The 21,234-nt window shown below is 47.5% G+C and overlaps 2 protein-coding genes across 2 annotated transcripts; one reads left to right on the forward strand and one right to left on the reverse strand.

Moving 5' to 3' along the window:
* Nucleotides 1–1,615: 1,615 nt before the first annotated feature.
* On the forward strand, nucleotides 1,616–14,662 carry SLC6A20 (solute carrier family 6 member 20). The gene is made up of 11 exons (XM_005519045.3): nucleotides 1,616–1,775; nucleotides 5,714–5,854; nucleotides 6,540–6,631; nucleotides 7,326–7,553; nucleotides 8,495–8,605; nucleotides 8,990–9,231; nucleotides 10,094–10,256; nucleotides 10,565–10,769; nucleotides 11,540–11,699; nucleotides 12,704–12,869; nucleotides 13,771–14,662. Exons 1-11 carry the CDS (start codon nucleotides 1,655–1,657, stop codon nucleotides 13,918–13,920), a joined length of 1,779 nt encoding a protein of 592 aa, XP_005519102.2. The 5' UTR covers nucleotides 1,616–1,654; the 3' UTR covers nucleotides 13,921–14,662.
* Nucleotides 14,663–14,735: 73 nt separating this feature from the next.
* SNRPD1 (small nuclear ribonucleoprotein D1 polypeptide) lies at nucleotides 14,736–20,875 on the reverse strand. Its single transcript, XM_005519044.2, has 4 exons — nucleotides 20,741–20,875; nucleotides 20,138–20,214; nucleotides 17,552–17,743; nucleotides 14,736–15,359 (listed from the first exon to the last, which is right to left on the reverse strand). Exons 1-4 carry the CDS (start codon nucleotides 20,752–20,754, stop codon nucleotides 15,283–15,285), a joined length of 360 nt encoding a protein of 119 aa, XP_005519101.1. The 5' UTR covers nucleotides 20,755–20,875; the 3' UTR covers nucleotides 14,736–15,282.
* Between the last annotated feature and the right edge of the window lie 359 nt (nucleotides 20,876–21,234).

The following is a 21,234-nucleotide window of genomic DNA, read 5'->3' on the forward strand; positions in this document are numbered from 1 at the left end:
AAATTACCTTGGATTATTCCTTCCAGCAGGTTATACCCGTGAGACATACTGTCAGGGCTAGCTGGCATGTTGCAGTTCTGCAGGCAAAACAAGAACTGCACAGATAACTGCAAAAAAAGACACTGACTCCCTCAAAACTGTACTACAGGCAACTTTAGCACCCCCTGATGTTTTCCAACGACAACTTGCATCTCTAGCACCACTAAAACACACCCTGAAGAATGGATGCACATATGTGAAATATGTAAACCTCTTGCCATCACCTTTTTTAGCAGACAGAAAAGTGGTGTCCCACTTTGTGGCTTTGGTAATACAGGTGGCTGGTCAGCAGGTCCACCAGAGTGCTGCTGCTGGGCTCAGCAGCACTGCACAACACACTCTGCAGCTTGGGCTCCTGTCCAAAGGCCCCAGGGTTGGGGTTCTCACCCACACCCACAGCTGGAGGCCTTAGCTCGGTCAGTGCCCAATGGGATGCTGGAGCAGCACACACAGCACGGGCAGGGAGCAAATTCCTGGCACTGGAGGAATAAGATTGACAGCAACTGAGCGAGCCTTGCTTGTAAAATGGTCCTGAAAGGTGCCCTGGAATAAAACTGTTTAAATAGAGGAAAGAAGCTGAGTCCCTGGAGTTGCTCAGCTACTTTTTATTGCTGCAGATGCTGCTGGCAGCCTCCTTCACTGGGAGACCTATCCAAAGTGGTTGAGCTCAAAGTGTATCTTGGCAGGGGACCTGGCACCTCAGTGTACCTTCAGACAACCCAAAGGCCCCCTAGATCCTTCTGCCTCCACAATGGTCACAGACACCTTTTTCCTCTGGCCTTTGTATTTGGTTCCTGCTGCTTGAAAGTATTTTAAAATGGCAACCCCTCAGAAAAGTTCACCTGCAGCAGTAGGGTTTGAGCATGAAGGTAAGTGAAAAGAGACTGGCTGTTTCACACTGGCACACACATGCAGAGTATGTAGACGGAAGGCAGTATTCTGGGAGGGTCAAACTTGAGTGTGTCAAGTGTGCACCAGGTTGGGGACCTGTGTGGCTGATAGGACAGTTTCAAAGCTGCTTTTGGAACTGGGGAGCGTGCTGGGTTGGTTGAGGTGAGCACCAGGGCACAGTGATGGATGTCTGAGGATTCTGTTTTTCTTACCCTAAAAGCACTGACAGTCTCTAAACCCAGTCCTAATGGTGTGGGAACCCATCTTCTGTGTAATCAAATTCAAGCTGGTGCCCTCATGCACATGAATGCCACTCGGTAGGAAGGGAGCCCTGTGGGGAAGGAGTGTCCCATTTCGAAAACCAAACTGCAGCCCCAGTGTTATTTCCTCACAGCTTCAAGTTGGCATGTAAGTCAATAAAAATCCGTCAGCTCACATCCTTCCCAGAAATGCCAGTCAAAACCCAAGCAGCTATTCACCCAAAGTACCAATTTTATAGTTCTGTGTGTGTGTCTATAATCTATTTACCAGCATTCCTATTTCAGTATGTGCCTGTTAATAAGATTAGTAATTAAAAGGCTTGATAGGGAATTGGCAAGCGTAGCTCCTCCGCCTTTCCCTCCCCTCCAAGCTGGACTGACGTGGAGTGTGAGGCACGGTTGGCAGAATACCTGAGGGAGTGAAGGCAGGAGGCTCTGCTGAAACCTCTGCCTGCAAGAAGGCAATGGAGAAATCCCGACCCTTATGGGACAATCCCCTACAGTTTGTTTTTGCCTGCATTTCCTATGCCGTGGGGCTAGGAAATGTGTGGAGGTTTCCATACTTATGTCAGATGTACGGAGGAGGTAAGTGTGGTTTACATTTTCTTGCTTCCCTCGAGGAGGAGGGGGGCAAGCTTTAAGTCCAAAAGTATATTGTCCATGTTAATGCTCTGTCCACCCAGCAAGGTTCAGGACAGAGTAGGAGGTCTGGCTTTCTGTTGGTGTACAATCTGTTTTATTGTGGCTTTATTTTATGTATTCTTTAGCATTAGGTTTTTACCTGACAGCTGCCCCAATATACCTGTAAGTGCAGTGAAACAGTGGGAAGGTTCATGTTTTCTAAAAAAATGGAGGTAGAGTGGGAGATATAGATACACATAGTATTAATTTATTGTATTTTTGCCCCACTGAATCACTCTGAAGGTGTCAGAAACTGGTTCATGTTCTTGTACATTCATCTGTGGGGACTTGGAAAATACCGAGAAGAGGAGATGATTACACTCATTTAACTTAATGATCATCTGTATTATTTCAAGTACCTTTCATTAATATCTAGTCTTTTATACAAAGCCTTACTTCAGGAGATGATAACTTGGCTGCACATCTGCCTTGAAGTTGGCTGAAATGCCTTAATCAAGAGTTCCACAGCTAAAGCCTCCCAGGAACTTTTGAAAATGAGGAATAAATTGATTTGTCCTTCAAAAATAAATAAACCAACCAAAAAGACCCCCACTTTTGAAATCCTCTTTGAAAGTTTATCCTCCTCCTGGTTCAAACTGAAGGAAGATGATGTTTGTGGCATATACAAGCCACAGCCGTTCTTCCTTAGAAATCAAAAGGCAGTTAATTGGATTAATTAAAGACCAGTATTAATGATCTCCTCTAGTGTTCAGCTACCACTGTGTTTTACAGGCTCTCTGTAAGAAAACCAAGTGTTTTATTGCTTCTCATACTTCATCTGTTGTAATAATTTGGGACCTGTCTCAATCTTGCATTAAGGGACATGGTGAACATCTGCCTCATCTGCTTCTGGTCTCCTGCCTTTTCTTCCTTTCAGGAAGAAACACTGAGATGTTAAACAGCTTTTTTTGCTTTTATGCTTGTTTTGTTAGCTTGTAGCTTACTTCTGAATGCACTTGTGGTGGTAGGAGCTGCTGTTTGAAAAGCCATCTTAGCACTGAGACTGCATCAGAGCTATCCTGTGGGACCAGGTCAGAAAAATCCAGATAATATGGTGGGTGAAGTGTCAGTAGAAGATAGATGCTGCAGTGGCTGATGCTTGGACAGTTCAGATTAATTTTGTGTGTATTCCTCTACACATGCTTTAAGGATAAAGACTTCATGTCTGACACCAAACTCTAGCACAGACTAAAATGCATTTCTGTACACAGTCAAACTGCGTGTGATCAACTCACTAGCAGCCACCATGGCAGATATCCTGAAGGACAGTGAAACTTGGACATTTTGGGGGCTTTGTGTCATTCTTTTAACCAGCCATCTGTATTGTAGTAGATGGTGAAAATTCTCTGAAATGTAACCAAAACTGGAATATTTGGTTAACCTGAATAAAAGATTAAATAATATTCTCTGCTCATTGCAGGGGCTTTGGACTAGATGATCTTTAAAAGGTGCCTTCCAGCTCAAACTATTCTATGATTCTGTGATACACCCAAGTATTTTCTGAAAAACATGTTTTATAAGGATGTCTTTCCATTATTTTTCTTCTCACCACTTATGTGAGGAAAGGCAGCTCTTTCTACTGTGAAATTAAAACTCCTGACAGGAGGTTTTGCTTTTCGTAATTGTTTTATTCACTGTCTTCTTAAAGATGATTCTGTGGCTTTCCAGGGGTTCACAAAAGCCACGCATACAGAACATCATTTCAGGAACTTAAAAGCTGGATATGCCAGGCATTTGGATTAGGGGGGACACCAGCTTGTTTGGCATCTTCCTTGTAGAAAAGCACAGAGCCAGTCCCTGTCGGCACAGCAGGGCAATAGGGCCCTTATCGCAAATGATAGTGAGTATTTGTAACCTGAGTATTTGCAGACTTTGTAACATGTCATTCTGTTCATCAGTAGTTTGCCGCCTCCTCCTCCTTCTGCTTTCCTGAAGAAGAGAGTGACCTGAGGGCAGGGGGGATTCAAACCTCTGGTGCAGTTCCTCTGTCCCTGAGCGGGCTGGGCCAGGCTCGAACGGGGCTGGGCTGGGTCTGCAGCGGAGCTGGCGCTCAGCAGCGCTCAGCCCTGGGCGAGGAACCCCTGAGCACCGGGCAGGAGCCAGCCCAGTGCCTTGAGCAGAGCCAGAGCACGCTCCTCCAGGGCACGTTTTGCCAGCTGCAGGTCTCTGGCCTGGGGGCTGGTTTCTGCAGACAGCGACACCGTAGGGAGCAACCGGTGTCAATGGGCAGGGAGTTGAGTAAAGCTCTGCTGATTCACAGCTGAGAGGGAGCTGGTTTATCGGCTGCCCAAAGTCACTTGTGTGAGACATTTTGGTTACACTCTTTGGGAAGAGTAGCACTAAGAGCAAGAGCTGTGTGCAAACAGGATGCAGAGCAAAGGGCAGAGGCTTAGCCCTGGCACTCCCAGCTGCGGGGGGACACTGGGGTGAAGAAATGCCTTCAGGCATTTTTTCTCCTTGCCAGGTGGCACAGACATGGCCAAACATGTGGCAGCGCTGCTGGGAGGGTGGAAAACCTTTGCAAGGGCCTGATGCTGATTCTGCTGTGGTACATGGCAGAACTCCCTCAGTGGCTGCAGGGGCAGCTCGCACCCCACCGGCACAGAGCGGCTGCAGGAGCTCTTAAACCTCCAACAGCTCCCTTGCAGCATAGGAAGTTATCTAACAGAGTAACAAAGGGGTTGTTAATAACAAGAGAGCTGGGAGGTGGGAAATTAATTCCCAGAATAAACCGGATTATTGCTCTGTGTTTATTTCCAGATCTTTGCTTCAGTTGCTGCACAGAGTTCATTCCTCCACGGCGCTGCACAGAGCCCATTGCAAGGAATGTTAATGCCACAGATTAAATCCTAAATAAGATATATTTACGTAAATATTTTGGCTTGCTGTAAAAAGGGAATCAGGGAAGCCTTCACAAAAATCCAGCTTTTAACTCAGTCAGCCGCTCTTTCTGAAGTGAGCCCCAGGTCGAATACAAGGATTTTATTTTTTTCCAACAGAAATTTAAGCCAAAGCATATCCTGGTTTCTGGGTGGGAAGGTCCTTTTCCTCTCCTCACTGTCAACCTCCGCATTCCTGCTGTTCATCTTCCACAGGAGCATCTCTGTGGCTCTCCATGTGGAGGGAAGCAGAGATGAGCAGCCCCATGCAGGAAGAGTCTCTACGCCTCTGTCCCAGGCTCTGCTCCCACAAGTGGGGCTCTGGGGGAAAAGCCTTCATTCATTTGTTGGGGCTTGTGGGCTCAACATGGGGATTTGGGAGCTTTTTAGTTTGGTTTTTTGGTTGTTTACTTTTTATTTTTAAGCAAGGCCAGACTTCAATATGTAACTCTGTTATATATTGAAACAGAAGTCTGTTTGACACAGACGTTGCTGTTACCTTCTCTTTGAGCACTTTGGCTGTGCGGCAGAACACCCCACAGTGAAGTAAATCTTTCCCTTGTCTTCTTCATCTCATTATCGTTTACAAGGTTTGGCGGGTGGTTGGTTACCCTTTAACAGCCCCAGCCCCCAGCATTGCTCAAACCTCCTGGATGTATCTGGGCAGTGCCAACCAACACAGTTTAACAGCAGAAATCCCAGCCCTGCCAAGTCCCTGCGGAAAATTCCCTGCGCCTGGGCAGTCAATGCCCACCAGCCTCTGGGACGCTGCCTGAAACCTCTGTGAGATGTCCTTCAGGATTGGGCTGTGCCCTCAGCATTCAAGGTACCTGGACAGGACCAGAACCCAGACCCAGCCAGTCTCTGGGACACTGACAGTGTGATTTGAACACAAACAGGGCAATGTGGTGTTCATCTTGCTGCTGATCTGCTGAAGGCTGACTGTTGGGTTTGTTCTCACAGGTGGCTTTTTGATCCCATACCTTATCATGCTGATTGCTGAGGGGATGCCACTGCTGTACTTGGAGCTGGCTGTGGGGCAGCGAATGCGGCAGGGCAGCATCGGTGCCTGGAAAATAATAAGCCCCTACCTCTGTGGTGTTGGTATGTTCTCAGTTTCCATCTTTATTTTCCACATGCAGGGAACATGGGTGATTTTAGATTGGAGAGCTATGTCTTTGAGAGAAGAGCCAGGTGGGAGCTCAGGTTTTACTGAGTCTCACCAGGCTGATGCATTTACCCGGTCCCTTGTTGGCCACTGGGGCCAGACCCCAGCTTGCAATGTTGGATCTGGACTCAGAGGAAGACTGCCAAAGTCATGGTGTGAAGGCCAGTGCTAAACCCAGCCCTTGAGGCTGCCTACACTGGGCTTTGACCGTGAAAGCACCTTCCCAATAAGCTCAACATGAGTGCTAAAATGGTGCCTTAATTTCCTACTGTTCCAGTCTACCATTTACCAATGTCCACTCTTAGCTACATTTTTGTTATTAAATTACTCTGAAAACCCAAGCTATCATTAATTTGCATAAGCACACATTTTATATTTAATGATACATTGAATATTCATTCCCCAGGGCCCAGAGTATCAAATCCAGTTCAGGACAGTCCTGGCAGGAGGAGGAGGCAATAACTACAGTGACAGGGACATGCCCTGTGTGCATGGCTGTGCAGGAAAAAAACCTCTCCTCTGTCAGCCATGGTGGTGCTGCTCTCACACCCCACAGATGTTACGGAGCCCTGGGAATTTTGGGGTTTTCAGCTGACCAAGTGTCTCCCTCCATATCCACAGGAGTTGCCAGTGTTGTCGTCTCCTTCTTCCTCTCCATGTACTACAACGTGATAAATGCCTGGGCCTTCTGGTACCTCTTCCACTCCTTCCAGGTGTGTGGGCTCCCAATGGCCCAGTTTGGCCCCACTGTGGCTGCAGAGGGTCATTGCATTGGTGCTGCATGTTTCATGGCACCATTGTCAGCTGGGAATGGGGAGGTGGAGGAGAGTCAAATGCTTCAGAAACCCAGGGCTTTGCTGGAGGGAAAAGTGAGGCAGTGATGTCCTCCTCCATGGTCTTCCCAGAGTCATTGGCCATTATCTTTTCCTCACCATGGGATTCAGGTCAAGGCCAGGCTTGTGACGCTTTGGTCACATGTGCCTTGGTGCCAGGGTGTCCTGCATCCTGGGATGGACCTGTCTGATGGCAGGGCAGAGGCCTGGCCCCATGGTAGAGGCTTGGAGAGTGTCATCCCCAGGGGAGAGGGTTAAAGAGGCTCAGTCCGGTCACCCCCAAGGAATTGGGACAGAGCTGATCTGTCCTTGGGTAGGGGGTTCAGAAATTATCATCCCCAGGGGAAAGGATGAGAAAGTATCAGTCCTCGGGGAGAGGGTCATTCCCAAGGAACAGTGTCAAAAGAGATCATTCCCAGGGCAGAGGGTCCTCCCCAGCCCTGGGCAGCAGCGTGCAGAGAGGGGCAAGCCCGGGCAGAAAGTCGCCCTTGCCACCATCCTCCCTGCTGCCCGCTGTCAGCCCGGCTCTCCCTGCCCTGCCGGTCCGCACTCACCGCATGCCCCTTCCTGCCAGGACCCCCTGCCTTGGGCCACCTGCCCCCTCAACAGCAACCGCACGGGCTACGTGGAGGAGTGCGAGAAGACATCGTCCACGCAGTACTTCTGGTACCGGCAGACCCTGAACATCTCTCCGTCGCTGGAGGCCAGCGGGAGCGTGCAGTGGGAGCAGGCGCTGTGCCTGACGCTGGCCTGGCTCGTGGTTTACCTCTGCATCCTCCGCGGCACCGCCTCCACCGGCAAGGTGAGAGCGGGGCACAGCCCTGCCCAGCCCGGACACAGCGCGGACAGGCAGGGAGGAAGGAATGGCTGCTGTTCCTTGGGCTCACGGCATCTTCGCCGGAGCACCGAGCTCTGCTGCCCCTACTGCCCTGTCAAGTTGCAGCTGGAGCAGGATCCATCAAAACACTGAGTGATACTGAAAAAATAATCCGGAGAAGTCCTTTAAACACAGCCAGGTCTCTGCAAAAGTTGTCAGGCTGCTGGCCATGAGGAAAGCTGTCTGCCCCAGCAGAGCCGTGTCAGGAGACGTCTATTCCTTGGTCTTTGTAAGAAAAACAAGACATCTACTGGGCATTTTTTGCTTGCCTTTTATTTACAGCAGAAGTTATGAGGAAGCGGGGAGAAAAACCCCAGTGTCCTGGCTGAGCCTGCACTAAGCAGCAAACTGAGGGCTGTAATCCCCAAATCGTTTTAGCCAAATACAGAAAGCCAAGAGACTGTAAACTAGTAATAACCTCTTAAACTTGCTGCAACTGATTCAATTAAATTTTGATTCAATTTGATAAAATTCAAGTTTGATTTTGACCTTTTATTAGCTCTGCTTGCCTTCCTTGTACAGCAAATGATGAATGATCTTGGCCTAATGAGTTTTTGGTAGATAGTTGTGAATTGGTGTTACTCCACCAAATGAACTGAGTTTGTGAATGCTGCAAATATTTTAGATTTTTGTTTGATTTCCAGTCAAAGAGAAGATGCTTGGAACAGTAGCACAGGTCTTCAGTATTATTAAAAATTTGTTTCCCTAAAATGTAAATATAAAGTTAGATTTGTCTGATAATATTTCTTTAAGTACAGGATAACAAACAAAATAATGGAAATTATTTGTGTAAAGTGAGACTGACATAGCAGATTAGCTTTGCCTAATGTATTCTTTAGACCAAAGTCTTTACCCTCTTTCCCCAGGTTGTCTATGTGACAGCCTCTTTGCCATACTGTGTTCTCATCATATATCTCATCAGAGGATTAACACTTCATGGAGCTGTGAATGGGCTTGTCTACATGTTCACACCAAAGGTACAGAAAAACTGTATTAAATTTTTCAGGAAACGTTATCAGTTAATGAGCACCTAAGTTTTTAAAAGGTCTTGGTCCTCCTTTTTTTATCCTAAAATTTTTGCAGCAGTAGCATAGGTCTGGCAGCTGGATGGAAACCTCAGCTGGCAGTGACTGGAGGCTGCCATGGTGCCCATAAGCTGCTTGCTTTTTCCTGCAGAAAAAGAACTTCCCATTAGCATAACCTATTATTGGGCATAACCCTGCCCAAAACCACCCCTGACCTGTAATGAATGCACAAAGGGCCCCATCCCTGCCCTTGTCCCCATTCCTGCAGGCTGGAAGGGGCAGTGCTGGGCATTTTGTGGAACTTCATGGTCTTGCTCTCTCATCTGGCTTTTGCAGCTGGAGCAGCTGTCAAACCCCAAGACCTGGATCAGCGCTGCCACGCAGATCTTCTTCTCGCTGGGCCTTGGTTTCGGCAGCCTCATCGCCTTTGCCAGCTACAACGAGCCCAGCAACAACTGCCAGAGACACGCCATCATCGTGTCCCTCATCAACAGCACCACCTCCATATTTGCCAGCATTGTCACTTTCTCCATCTACGGCTTCAAGGCAACCTTTAACTATGAGAGCTGTATCAACAAGTAAGAGCCCACTGTTTCGCTGTTTTTCTGCTGTAAGTGGTTCTGGGCAGATGAGGGGGGAGGTAAATAAATAACAGCACGCAGCACTGCCAGCACTACCCCAAGACCAGAGCTGATACTGCTCTAATAAAGCTAAAGGAGCTATTCAAAGCAATGAAGCCTGAGATGAAAGGTCAGAGCGCTTTGCCTTTTGACACCCGGGTGCTGCTTCCAGGCACAGGCCTGGTCAAGAGGATGAGCTTGCCTGGGCAAGTCACGGAGGCACTTTTCCCTGTGTTCTTGCTCCAGGGAGTGTGGGGGAGCTGATTAATTAATGCAGTGATGTTCAGATCCCCCTTTTTAAGGCTAAGTCCTTAAGTTCCAGGAGCTCAGCCTCCTTGGCTGTGCTGCTCTGCAAGTGCCCAGCAGCCTGCAGGATTGTGTCCTGTAGCTGCAAGCTTGCGTGCAGTCCCTGGCGCAGGGCCCACGGCAGTTACACATTTGCTCATATTTTTAGAGCTTTCAATCTATCTGCTGATCAGAGAGGAAACCAAGCTGCTAGTCCTTGCTTGCTGCCAAAAGACTTTAAAGTTGGTGGGGTGTGGACGTGAGACCACAGGGCAAAGGGGAAGAGACACCAGCCAGCACTGGCCAGCACCCAAAATACCTGCCTGGGAGCAGCAGTGTGGGTGCAGGAGCTGCTCCCTCCAAGGCACAAATGAGCACAAGGTTGCCCGTGTCCCAGCTCTGTGCTGGAAGTGCTGCCCTCACTCAGGGAGACTGAAGCCCTGGAGCCAGCAAAGCATCCCCACAGAGCTGATGGAGAAAAGGGATTGAGGTGTCCTGGGCCTGAAAGCCATTAAATTCCTCTAATCCTTCCTAGGGTGATCCTGCTGCTGCTGAATGCTTTTGACCTGGAGGAAGGTTCTTTAACAGCAGACAACCTCAATGAGATGAAAGATTACCTCATGACCACCTACCCACAGGAGTATGCACAATTAGCACCACAGATTAAAAACTGCAGCTTGGAAGCTGAGCTAGACACGGTGAGTTGCCACTTTGTGGTGTCTCCTTTGCTCCCAATGAGCCCAGACACCCCACGTGAGCCCAGGAGCTGCCTGCCCAGGGCTGGGGATCATTTCTACCCCTCAGGGTGGGGCAGGGGCTCACCTGAGTCATTAGCATCCAGTGTCCATGCATGTGGGATAAACTGAAGACCTCACCTGCCTTTGCTGTGCAAAGCCACACCTCAGGTGTACCTTGTCATGACACAGGGTCACTCTCCTTTGTCATATGTCCTTTATCGAGCTGAGCAGCTGCCTGTAGCTCAGTTTCCTCCCCTTGTCTCTGTCAGGCTGTCCAGGGCACGGGACTGGCATTTATAGTCTATTCAGAAGCGATCAAAAACATGGAGGTGCCCCAGCTGTACTCTGTGCTCTACTTCTTCATGCTGCTGATGCTGGGCATTGGCAGCATGCTGGGGAACACGGCTGCCATCCTCACACCACTGACCGACAGCAAGGTCATTGCCTCCCGCTTTCCCAAGGAGGTGATCTCAGGTAAGCACCTGCCAGGCTGCAGCACAGGCCACACACTGAGCACGTGGGTCTGGGGGTGAGAGTGCAGAAGCTGTGGTGTCCCACTGCTGTTGAGTGGAGTGGCACTCCACTCTCTGACCTCAGGTGGAACAGGGAATAGCAAATATGCTGCTGGAAGGGTTTGCCTGCCCTTGTGAAATCCTGCCCATCCTTTCCCTTGGGAGCTCCCAAAGCACCAGGCCAGCCGTGGCTGTGTATTTCCAGGCTTCCCGACACATCCCAGCTCCTTCAGACTCGTGTGTGCTGACTGGCGAAGCTCAAAAGGACACAAATGGTAATAGTTGCACTTGTGTAGCTGAGTAGCAATTAGCTGTTCAGTCACATCGCCAGTATCCCAGCTATGAAAACTGTGAACCACCTTAGTGTTCAAAAGAAATACGTGCTTCTTTCTGGTCATGGAAATCAGTTGTCCTGCCTTAAAACCCATTTTGGCTGGATGCCCAGTGACAACAGCAGATGCTGCATGCATGTGTGAAAAGGCTGTAGCTAAGATTTGGTTTTCTTGGCCATGTCTGGGGGTGATGTCCTGTGACTTTGCAGGTCTAAGGAGCAGCAGTTAAACAAGAGTCACACGTGCAAAGGAGAAAGTCTTTTCCACAGGGGAAAAGAAATCCTCCTCAGAGAAAGCTGCTCAGGAGAAATCCCAGCAGCTTCTTAGTCACAAGTAGCATGATGTTTTCCCTAAACAAACTTCCAGGTGTAATGGCAGAATCCCTGTTCTATCCACGCAGGTGTTGTGTGTTTCATGAATTGTATAATTGGCCTGATCTTCACCATGGAGGCTGGAAATTACTGGTTTGACATCTTCAACGACTACGCAGCCACCCTCTCCCTGCTGCTCATTGTGCTGGTGGAAACCATCGCTGTGTGTTACATCTATGGGATAAGGAGGTAAAAGCTGGAGCCCTGCTTCCTTCCCAGTGGGACAGCTAGGGGAGCAACCACGGGCCAAGAATAAAAATACTGCCTTGGGATAAATGTTTCTCCTGTGCTATAGGATCAGCAAGGGGGTGGGGGTCTCCCCTGCCCTGCAGACCCCTTACAGGGCCTTGGCTCAGAGCTGTGAGGGGCCAGGCTGGGCTGACAACGTCTCTGCTGGCAGGGGAGTACTAAAGAGCTGTACATACAGCTCTCTGCTCTTGTCTTTGGTGTCAGGAGCTACTTCTGCCAAAACTCTGCTCCTGCCATGAGAGGAATCCAGCATGAGCTGAGTGCTAGTAAGTCTGGTTTCAAAGGTGGTTGCCTCACACATTGTTTGTCTCCCAAGTCAATCCTTGTGGGTAAAAGGAAGCTCTGGAATCAGGAGGAGTTTTGAACAGCAAAAGTGTTTGAAAACAGATGAAAGGAAAGGTTTTGGCATTTGCTTTGTTAAGTCTGCCAGCACAGAAGGTGTCCAGGCACATACATGGGTATTTCCTCCCTAATGAGTTCAAAGCCTTCAAGTCAGATCCAGGTCTCCTGTGAGATTTTAGGTACCATTCCCAGTGTCAGTACTTCCTCAAAGACACTCAGGTCTGAGAACACCCAGCTATGCAAATCCAGTTGTTTTCTCCACATTGCTTCAGCATCATTGCTTCTGTCAGCTGACACCAGTAACAGCCCGAGCTTACGCTTCAGGCAGAACTTTCTTGCTGCACCTATTTCTAGCTACTCTCTGTAACCTGGGATTCTTTTGGAAACCTCGCTTTTTTGATTCCCCCCTCACCATGATTCTGGTGAGCCAGCTTTTCAGATAGCAATTCCCTGCTCATTTGTGGTCAACTGTACTCTCTCATCTGACATACTCGATTCTGTAGGTGGTTTTTGAAGTAACTCAGAAGTATTGATTGAACAGCCAGTCTCAAAAAGATGCATTTGGTTTTCTTCACAAAAATGTTTGGTTTTCTTTTGAACAGATTTGAGAAAGATCTTTACACCATGATTGGACGCAAGCCAAACTGGTATTGGAAAATTATGTGGGCTTTTGTTAGTCCACTGCTCATTATAAGCCTATTTATTTTTTACCTCACCGACTATATCCTCACAGGAACGCTGCAATACCAAGCATGGGATGCCACACAGGTAATAAGAGTTTTGGGTTTGGGCTTTTTTTCTGTTTTCAACTCTCCTTAGTTCCTGCAAGGATACAAACTTTCTTCCTAACCACACTGTTCCACACAATACCCTTCTGAAAGAGAGCAGCTGGAGTCAGGGGCATCCCTTGATTTTTCCTTTGTGGAAAGAAAACCACAAAACACTTGACTTAGTGATGATGCAATGATTCCATAAAATCAACTAATTTCCCTCTATGATTCTTAATCAATCCTTCATAGAATTAAATTTCATTCATGTTGAAGACCCAAACCCCCTACTTTCAAACTGCATTTACTTTGAACAAAATTAGTGGTACTTTACCGGAACTGAGCTGCTGCTGGAAAAAATAGTTTTCATAATTTCCATATACATTTTTCTTCATGGCCAGAGCACTTGCTTAATACTGGACTGTGCATTTATCACAGAGCAATTATTACTGGATAAGTAGTCACTGGTTTCATAACCTTTTGTGGAAATGTTTCCATCATGCAGGAACAAAGCACATAATTGTTTTCATGTCATGGCCAATCTGGGACTCATGGTGGGCCTGGCCTGTTGACTGGGTGTCAGCATGAGCCCACAGGCTGCAGGAGGGGAACAGAGACCTGACAGAGGTCAGGGCCCAGTCACCTCATTAAGAAACACAAATCAAGCCAAAACCTGCTCTTTACCAAAGCTTGCTGAAGTTTCCCTGTATCCTGTTGTCAGCAGCTCTGCTCTTGTCAGTTTTCAGTGTGTATGATTTGACAGAGAACAGAGGACAGCTGTGGGCTGCCACAGACTGAAAATGCTTCTCAGAGGTGCTGCTTAGTTCCATGCACACCACTTTGCTCCTGGCCCGACTCTGGGACAGATCCCACAGATCCAACACTGCTTTTCTCCCTTGCAGGGGCAGCTGGTGACCAAGGATTACCCAGGCTATGCTCTGGCGGTGATCGGGCTGCTGGTGGCAGCATCCACCATGTGCATACCCCTGGGAGCACTAGTGACTTTTATAAGGAAGAGACTGAAGAGGGAACGAGTTTCAACTGTTGCATGAAAGCTGACAGCTGGACTTGGGAAGACCTTACCCCTGTCACCAGTGACTGGGCACTTCTGGAAGACAGCAGCAACCATTATTTGTAGCAGCTATTTATAGAGTTGAGAATGGTGGGTGCTATATTGACCAAAAAGTGCTCTTGGGAGGTTCCACAATGATTTGGGGAAAAAAGCTCTTCTGTAACAAGATGAAGCTTTAAAGTGGCCTCTGTGAAAGAGGTGAGAAGGAGAAGAGCAGCTCACAAAATGCCAGCTAGCACAAATTAACCAGCACATCAGCCCATTACACAAGATTAGGCGATTCTTTTCCACTGCTGTAGCACTGCCTCTGTGGAAGCATGAACAACCAAGCATGTTCCTGCACCAACTACCAGCAAATACCCCCAAACCCTTCAAGACACTTCAGCATACTCATTGTTTGAAGTGACATCTGCATTTCATCAACAGGTGAAACTGCTGAAGTCTGGCAATGAGAATGTGACAATTGCTTTCCTACATGGGAATAAATCAGCAGGATGGCACTGGGAGATAAATGGCGGCCAACACAGCTTCTTTTGTATTTGTGTCCAGCAAAGCAGTGAATATATATATATATTTATATATGAATATATCTATATATATGCACATGCGTGTGAGCTGCACAAGTTCTCCCACCTCCAGAAGAAAGCTTCCAATTCCAGTATACATCTGTGCACTGTGCTGTACTTTGTATTTTCTAGGGACGTACTTGAAGTACACTAAGAAGATATCTGTGATAAAGCTGCTTTACGAGCCCCACCCAAACAAAAGTATGCCATATAATTAGCTTTGACAAAGTTTATATCCAGGTATTCTTTAATCATCAGATGTAACAATCCAGCAGTTCTATGGACCTGGTTAATTTCCCTGTGTAAATGTTTTATAAAGAAAGCAACATGTTTAAATTGCAAGCTTCATGTAATAGAAAACATTAAAATTTTATCTATGAACTTTAGAAAAGAACAGTATTAGAGACACACTCACGGGACAGGGGTTCTTAACACAGTATCTTAACTATGTAACCATTAGAAGATGGCAAGTGCCTTAGAGAAGAGGGATTAATTTCAAACATTGTTAAAGCACAACACAAGTCTCTTGTTCTGGGGCAAAAAGCAAGAGGAATTGTACAGCCTCCAGGGGTGGCCAAAATCTCGACAATGACAACGAAGATCCATGTAGTCCAACAGCCCCAGAAACAGCACACTGCCTCCCTCCCCAGGCTTTGCTAACAAAGGAAAGACACCTTTTCACATTTCAGTTTATTAAAAATGGATACCATAAACAAGACCTGTACAAAAAATAGCCTGCATTGCCCAGAATTTGGTAAGAGTTGCATGATGAGAAGTTATCGTCTTGGGCCTCCTCTTCCTCTTCCACGACCTCGGCCTCTGCCACGGCCTCTGCCACGGCCTCTTCCAGCAACTTGGCAGATAAAAGGAAAAGCGTAAATCAAGTGAGACCCAGGAACACTTTCATTTTGGTTAAAACATTCTGTATTGAGTCTAATCACACTCCTTTCCTGTGATAAGACATTAAGTTAGGCATTAAGTCTGTCAATGCTCCTTAGGTTTCAGGCAATATTTATGTCTTTTGTGTTAGTTCTTCCAGTATACAACTTCCAAGACTACTGTCCTTGGTTTCACTGCAGAAAACAAGGGCATAAAACTGTTGGCTGCTCCCAAATGATTGGGTAATCTTTCAGGAACCCCATATATACATATACACAGTCTAGTTTTTCAGAGAGAAATGACATATTTTGACATGCTGCGAAATTCCCAAACCCATCATATAGAAGGTCAGCATTTTGAAAGGATCCCAGCATCCAACAGCTCCTACTGGTCTCAGTGATGCCTCTGCCAATTGAAGATGTGGTTCCAAAGCAAAGGTCTTGACTGTGTGCTGCCAGTTTTAATTACTGGTATTTAATTGTAAACAGAAGACAGAATCATAGGACAGTGCAGGCCACAAGCAACTGCTGAATAATGATCCATAAGATGATAAATGTGCCTTCACATCTTTCTCAAAGAAATGTGACTCACCAGGTTGCAAGGACACTCTACAAACTTTAGATTATTGGTTCATTTCAAAGATGTTTGTGAATGCAGGGCTCATATACTGAAAATTCTGCAGAAGTGGGTGGCTCTCTAGGACATACCCACCAGCACCCACATTCAAGGAGCAGGCTGTGACAATTACTCTGGGACAGAGGTTAGAAATGCAAAAGACATAAGGAGCAGAGACACAGGACAAATTTGACATAAGCAAGGTGTCATATATTGCTGGTGATACACCAACCCTGTAAAATCCATGGAAGCATGAACCTCAGCTGGAAGATGACAGCACTAGCAGCAGTGCTCACCAAGTGCCAGCACGCTTGGATCCAAGGCACACACACCCCAGCCAGCATTCTGCCCTTTCCTGACCACTTGCCAAGGACAGGGCAAGGGTTTTACATTTCTGAAACCAAGGGAATTTATGGATTAAGGCAAAGCACAGCACAGCTTAGGTCTGAGCGGGCTTCCGCACACTGTGGATGCAGGGAGCATCAAACCAAGGTAACTGGAGCTATCATGGGTACTTTCCCCAAAGCTGACACCAAGCAGGGCTGTTCTTGCTCACACATCATGAGGTTCAGGAAAAAAAGCAATCCAACCACACTCACTTCTCTGTGTGGTCAGATTGTTTTTAATGAACTTGAGAGGAGCAAAGCCCATTTGGGAGCTTTGTCCTCATTCCCTATCAAGGCAGCAGCCGCAGCGCTCGCGCTTGGTGCTGCACAGCCAAGGTTCTTCACCAATGCAGAACACCCTGCACACTCACATACTTCAACACTAATTACAGGAGAAATGGTACAACATGATTTTAAAGCACAGTTAGCTTTCACTTACAGCTCACTGTTTTAAAAACACACAGACTAACTGGTGGGCAAAATATATACTGCTGCTGATTTCCTGGGGTTTACTGGAGACTCATCTTTAGTAGTGTGGATTAAACTTGAGTTACTGTCTATGCTGTTAGGCTTCTAAGGAAAAGGAGTTTTATTCAGCAGCACTTTGAAAAGAAAGTTCCAGGAAGAGTAAAAGAGCAGAGACTGGAACACTACTGGGAGCCAAAGCTGGAGATGCGCTCACTGGAATACAGCCTCTATTCCCTCAGGTTCCTAAGTCTCTCAAAATTCAGAGATACCATTTTCACCCCCCACCAAATTTCAGTGAACCATTCAGCACCATTTGAGATGCTGTCCTGTACTTATTATCTGTGTGAAGCTCCTCAAACAAACTAGGGAAACAGACACCTGGAGAAGAGGAAGTGTAAATTTCTTTGGGTGCCAACTGTAAGACTCAGATAGGTTAAGACTTACTCAAGCTGATAAACATTTACATTTTTAAAAATAGATGCACAAAAAGCCGTAACACAACTTCACGTGAATGAAGCTCTGCAGATGCCAAGGAGGTGGGCAAGGCAGACTGAGCCAGTGCTGTGTCAAACCCTCGATGAAGGAATTTAATGCCAAATGCAGATATTCAGACACTCAAATTAGACATCTTCAGACTCACAGTACTAAAATGCACACAAAGGCAGAACAAACACAGACTGGAAAAGCACAAACTTACCTGCTTCTCTTTTTTTGGACTTGACTTTTGGTTCAACGTCCACTAGCAAAGTATCCAGAGGCAAACTGTCTGGCAGAATGAAGTAGCGGATGTTGTTCCCTCGAATACTCAGTGTCTCCAGCTGCACGGGCTCTCTGTTCTTCAGTGTCATTTTCACTGCTTTGAGATGTGTGTTCATACTGACATCCACTCCTGAAACAACACAAGCCTGATTTCAGGGATGAGGTCTCTTGTTACCCGTTTTTAAGTATGCACATGAAATGAGATTTATCCTGTTCATCAAGACCTGCTTCTACCACTCATGAATTACTTCAGCCTGTCACAGAATACAACCACATCTCTTTTCTCTCTTGAATTATGCCAGTTACCATGAGAGGCCTTTAGCTCCTCATGGTTAGAGATCTTTATCCAGGTCCTGACAATAGCTGCTTTGTAAATGGTTAAAACAACTCCTCTGAACAACAACTAAACTACTGCTTCTTACAAAAGGCTAATACCAATCTGTAGTCCTTTAAAAGAAGTAAAACAAACCTTGCAGGAGGAAAAATAACCTGGATCATTTCCTTTTTCTGTAAGCCTTAGGAAAATTCAACCACAAAAGCAACATTTACTCTCTGATAAAATTCACTGAACACCAGAATGAATTTTCTATATAAACATATAAAATACCCCACTGCAAGGAACACTGTGGTTACAAACTCTGAGAACAGTGAGTACGTAATAATTGTATGGAATCAGTACTGTGCACACTACATTGTTTTATGCATAATCCCAAACTGGAAAAAACATCTCAGTTGTACACATGTACTGTGTAACAACTGTGACAATCAATTAAAAAAAAAACCCAGAAGTTTTTATTTTGCATATCTAGAGCTTTAGGTGGGATGTGATCCCCAGTTATGAAGATCAAAATGACAGTGTCTTTATTCTTCTGTCCTCTCCCACTCCCTCTGGATTTTACACAGCTCCACCCGACCCAGTCCCTTGGTTGGTATGAGGGGCATTACACAAAACCTGCCCCTTCATCCCTGCTCCTGCCCTAGCACGGGGAGGAAGAGGAGATTGTGCAATGTTTTTACAGATTCTTAGCAGAAAATGAGAGGCCTTGCTCGACAATTAAGCCTGAAAGAGCAGTAAGGTCAGGAGCCCAGCAGTGTGCTTGCTTCCCACCTGGCTGGGTTCAGCAGAGCGTGCTGCAATCGGGCACCGAGGTGGCTCAGTCAGCTTTAATCAAAGCTGATGGACCTGGCTGCAAAATAATGCCAGTTTTGAACTCTGCCAAATACCCACAGATTGCTACTGGTCAAAAAAGCACCTCAGGAATCCTCTGGAATAAAATTCAACCTTAACAAAAGTGGTATCTTTTTTTTTTTTCTCCAAGAATGCCTGGGCAGAAGAGCTTCTGAAAGCTGCCTGGGGCTGAATTTGGGAAGGGAAATGCAGCAGCTTCCTCAGCTCAGCTGTGAGGATTTGCCTCATTAAACACAATGCTAAGTACAGCTCACAGGAACACACTCAGAACAATGTCCCTCACTGAAGTTATTAAAGCAAATAAAATAGCTTGCACATGTTTTAATAGGTGACAACCACATAATGAACCTACAGAATTCCCTGCAACTTTCAGCTTGGCTTTCAGCTCTGAAAGAAGCACCTGGCAATCAGGCACTCCCAGAACCGACAGGCCAGACCTCTGGCAACAGGGCGGGAGCAGATGCTCTTGGCCAGGATTCCTCTTTGCCCTGTATCCCACACGCAGCTCTGCGTTTTCAAACCCGCCTCTCATGAAATCAAACATATGCAAATATGCATTTCCATCTAGATTCGCCTTAACGAAAACCACGCTCAACAGAAATAATTAACTTTATTTTTTCGATTAGAACTGCCTACATGCAAAATTTAACCAATTTAAGACCACATCCGATGTCCAGAGAAGCTGTGGATGCCCCATCCCTGGCAGTGTTCTAGGCCAGACTGGATGGGGCTTTGAGCAACCTGGTCCAGTGGAAGGTGTCCTTGTGCATGGCAAAGGGTTAGAACTGACTGATCTTTAATGTCCCTTCCAACCCAAACCATTCTGTGACTCTGTGACCGTGCTACTAAAATTCTAAGAGACCACTAAGCAAAGTTTGGAAGAGTTCGCTTCTTTCCCCCCGAGCCTGTCTGCAGGCAAAGCTGCAGTTGGGCTCAGAGGCTCCCAGTGCTACGGCGCATTTACAGCTCCCAGCAGAACCTTTAAACCAAAGAAACCTCTGACCACGGATGCACTCATCCACTACTACACAGCAAAGACAATTCGTGACCCACTGAAATTCCCAAGTACTTTCGTGGCTGCCTATGGAGAGCTGGCTGGTCACAACTCCCCACTGTTCCCATCAACCCCCGACAATATCCAGACTCTTGTGCAACACAAACACACCTCGCGCCTGCACACAAAGCTATAAATTACAAAGCCCATCTCCAAAATTTTCCTGTGCGGGTCCCCGCAAGAGGGAGCACAGGACAAAAAACTCAATCAAGCCGCGGCTGCCAGTTGTCCGCCGAAAGGCAACGGGGAATATTTTGTTGCATCTTCCCGTCCTGCCGTACCTGTGATCGTTCCATGCACCTGCGTCCCATTCTTCAGCTCAATGGTCACAGTCTCATGGCTCAGCTTCATTAGAAACCTGGGAATTAAGAACTTGTTTTAAAAAACCCCAATGTTCACTTCCACATAAAGCCGTACGCGTTCGACAGGCAGCACCAAGCAGCTCCGCATCCTGAGCCCCCAAACACGGCGCTCACAGATTCTGCTGGGGATGTTCAGTGACACACTCCACGTCCTGCCCAGCCACCGGGAGCTGGGACGCTTGAGTGACACACTGCCGGATCCAGCATCTACTTCCAGGCGAAACGGCCATTATTGTACAAAGAAGGATCCATTTCAAAAATCGTTACAATCTCAGGAAAGCAACGCTAACCCAGGCCGGGGGGTTTCCCCCCAAAAAGGGGAAGGGGGCTTCGCCGAGAGACCCGCGCAGTCCCGGGGCGGGAGCGGCCGGGCACAACCCATCCCGGCCCGCTCCCGCTCCCGCCCGCAGTGGGGGTAGAGCGCGGGGCGGCCCTGAGCGAGCGGGCTCGGCCGGCGCTGCCGCCGCGGCCGGGCGCGGGCAATCCGCCTCCATCCGCCCCCATCCGCGGCCACCCGCTCACCTGACGAGCTTCATGACGGCGGGCGGGCGGCCCCGAGCGCGGAGCAGCGGCGGGCGGGGAGCCCCGGGCGAGCGGAGCCCCGAACGCGGTGGGGCGGAGGCGCCTCTCGGTTAGGCCGCGCCAGGCCGCGCGCGCCAGGACGTGGCCGCGACAGCGCCCCCGAGCGGCCCGGCGGACCCGCCGCGAGCCCGTGGGGGGAGAGGGCGGGGAAAAGGTGGGGACGGGGGATGGAGGAAAAGAAGGATGGTGGGAAGGAGTTGTGGGTAGAATAAAGGGGCTTGGTGTGTGAAAGCCTGGCTTTTTGTAAGGTTTTACAAGCACGAGTTTGTGTTCCTTAATTTAAAATAAGTTTTAGAAAAGAAATAAAAATAGACTACCTCCTTTTAAACCTGCTTTGAGCTTTAAGGAAAGGAAAAATTCAAGGCCTAGAACCTGTAAAGCACTAATTTATTGTGAAAAAAGTTACAGCTTCAGGATCCAGAACTGTAACAGCA

Source organism: Pseudopodoces humilis, chromosome 1 (assembly GCF_049639895.1).
Source record: "Pseudopodoces humilis isolate 2021_Gansu_Grassland_sample_001 chromosome 1, ASM4963989v1, whole genome shotgun sequence".
Classification (NCBI taxonomy): domain Eukaryota; kingdom Metazoa; phylum Chordata; class Aves; order Passeriformes; family Paridae; genus Pseudopodoces; species Pseudopodoces humilis.

Coding starts and splice junctions, on each gene's coding strand:
- SLC6A20 (XM_005519045.3), top strand. CDS start 1,655: ATGGAGAAATCCCGACCCTTATGGGACAATCCCCTACAGTTTGTTTTT. Junction 9,232..10,093: donor TATGAGAGCTGTATCAACAA/GTAAGAGCCCAC, acceptor AATCCTTCCTAG/GGTGATCCTGCTGCTGCTGA. Junction 12,870..13,770: donor AAGCATGGGATGCCACACAG/GTAATAAGAGTT, acceptor TCTCCCTTGCAG/GGGCAGCTGGTGACCAAGGA.
- SNRPD1 (XM_005519044.2), bottom strand. Junction 17,744..20,137: donor GGTGCATGGAACGATCACAG/GTACGGCAGGAC, acceptor GTGTTGTTTCAG/GAGTGGATGTCAGTATGAAC. Junction 15,360..17,551: donor GTCCAAAAAAAGAGAAGCAG/GTAAGTTTGTGC, acceptor TTATCTGCCAAG/TTGCTGGAAGAGGCCGTGGC.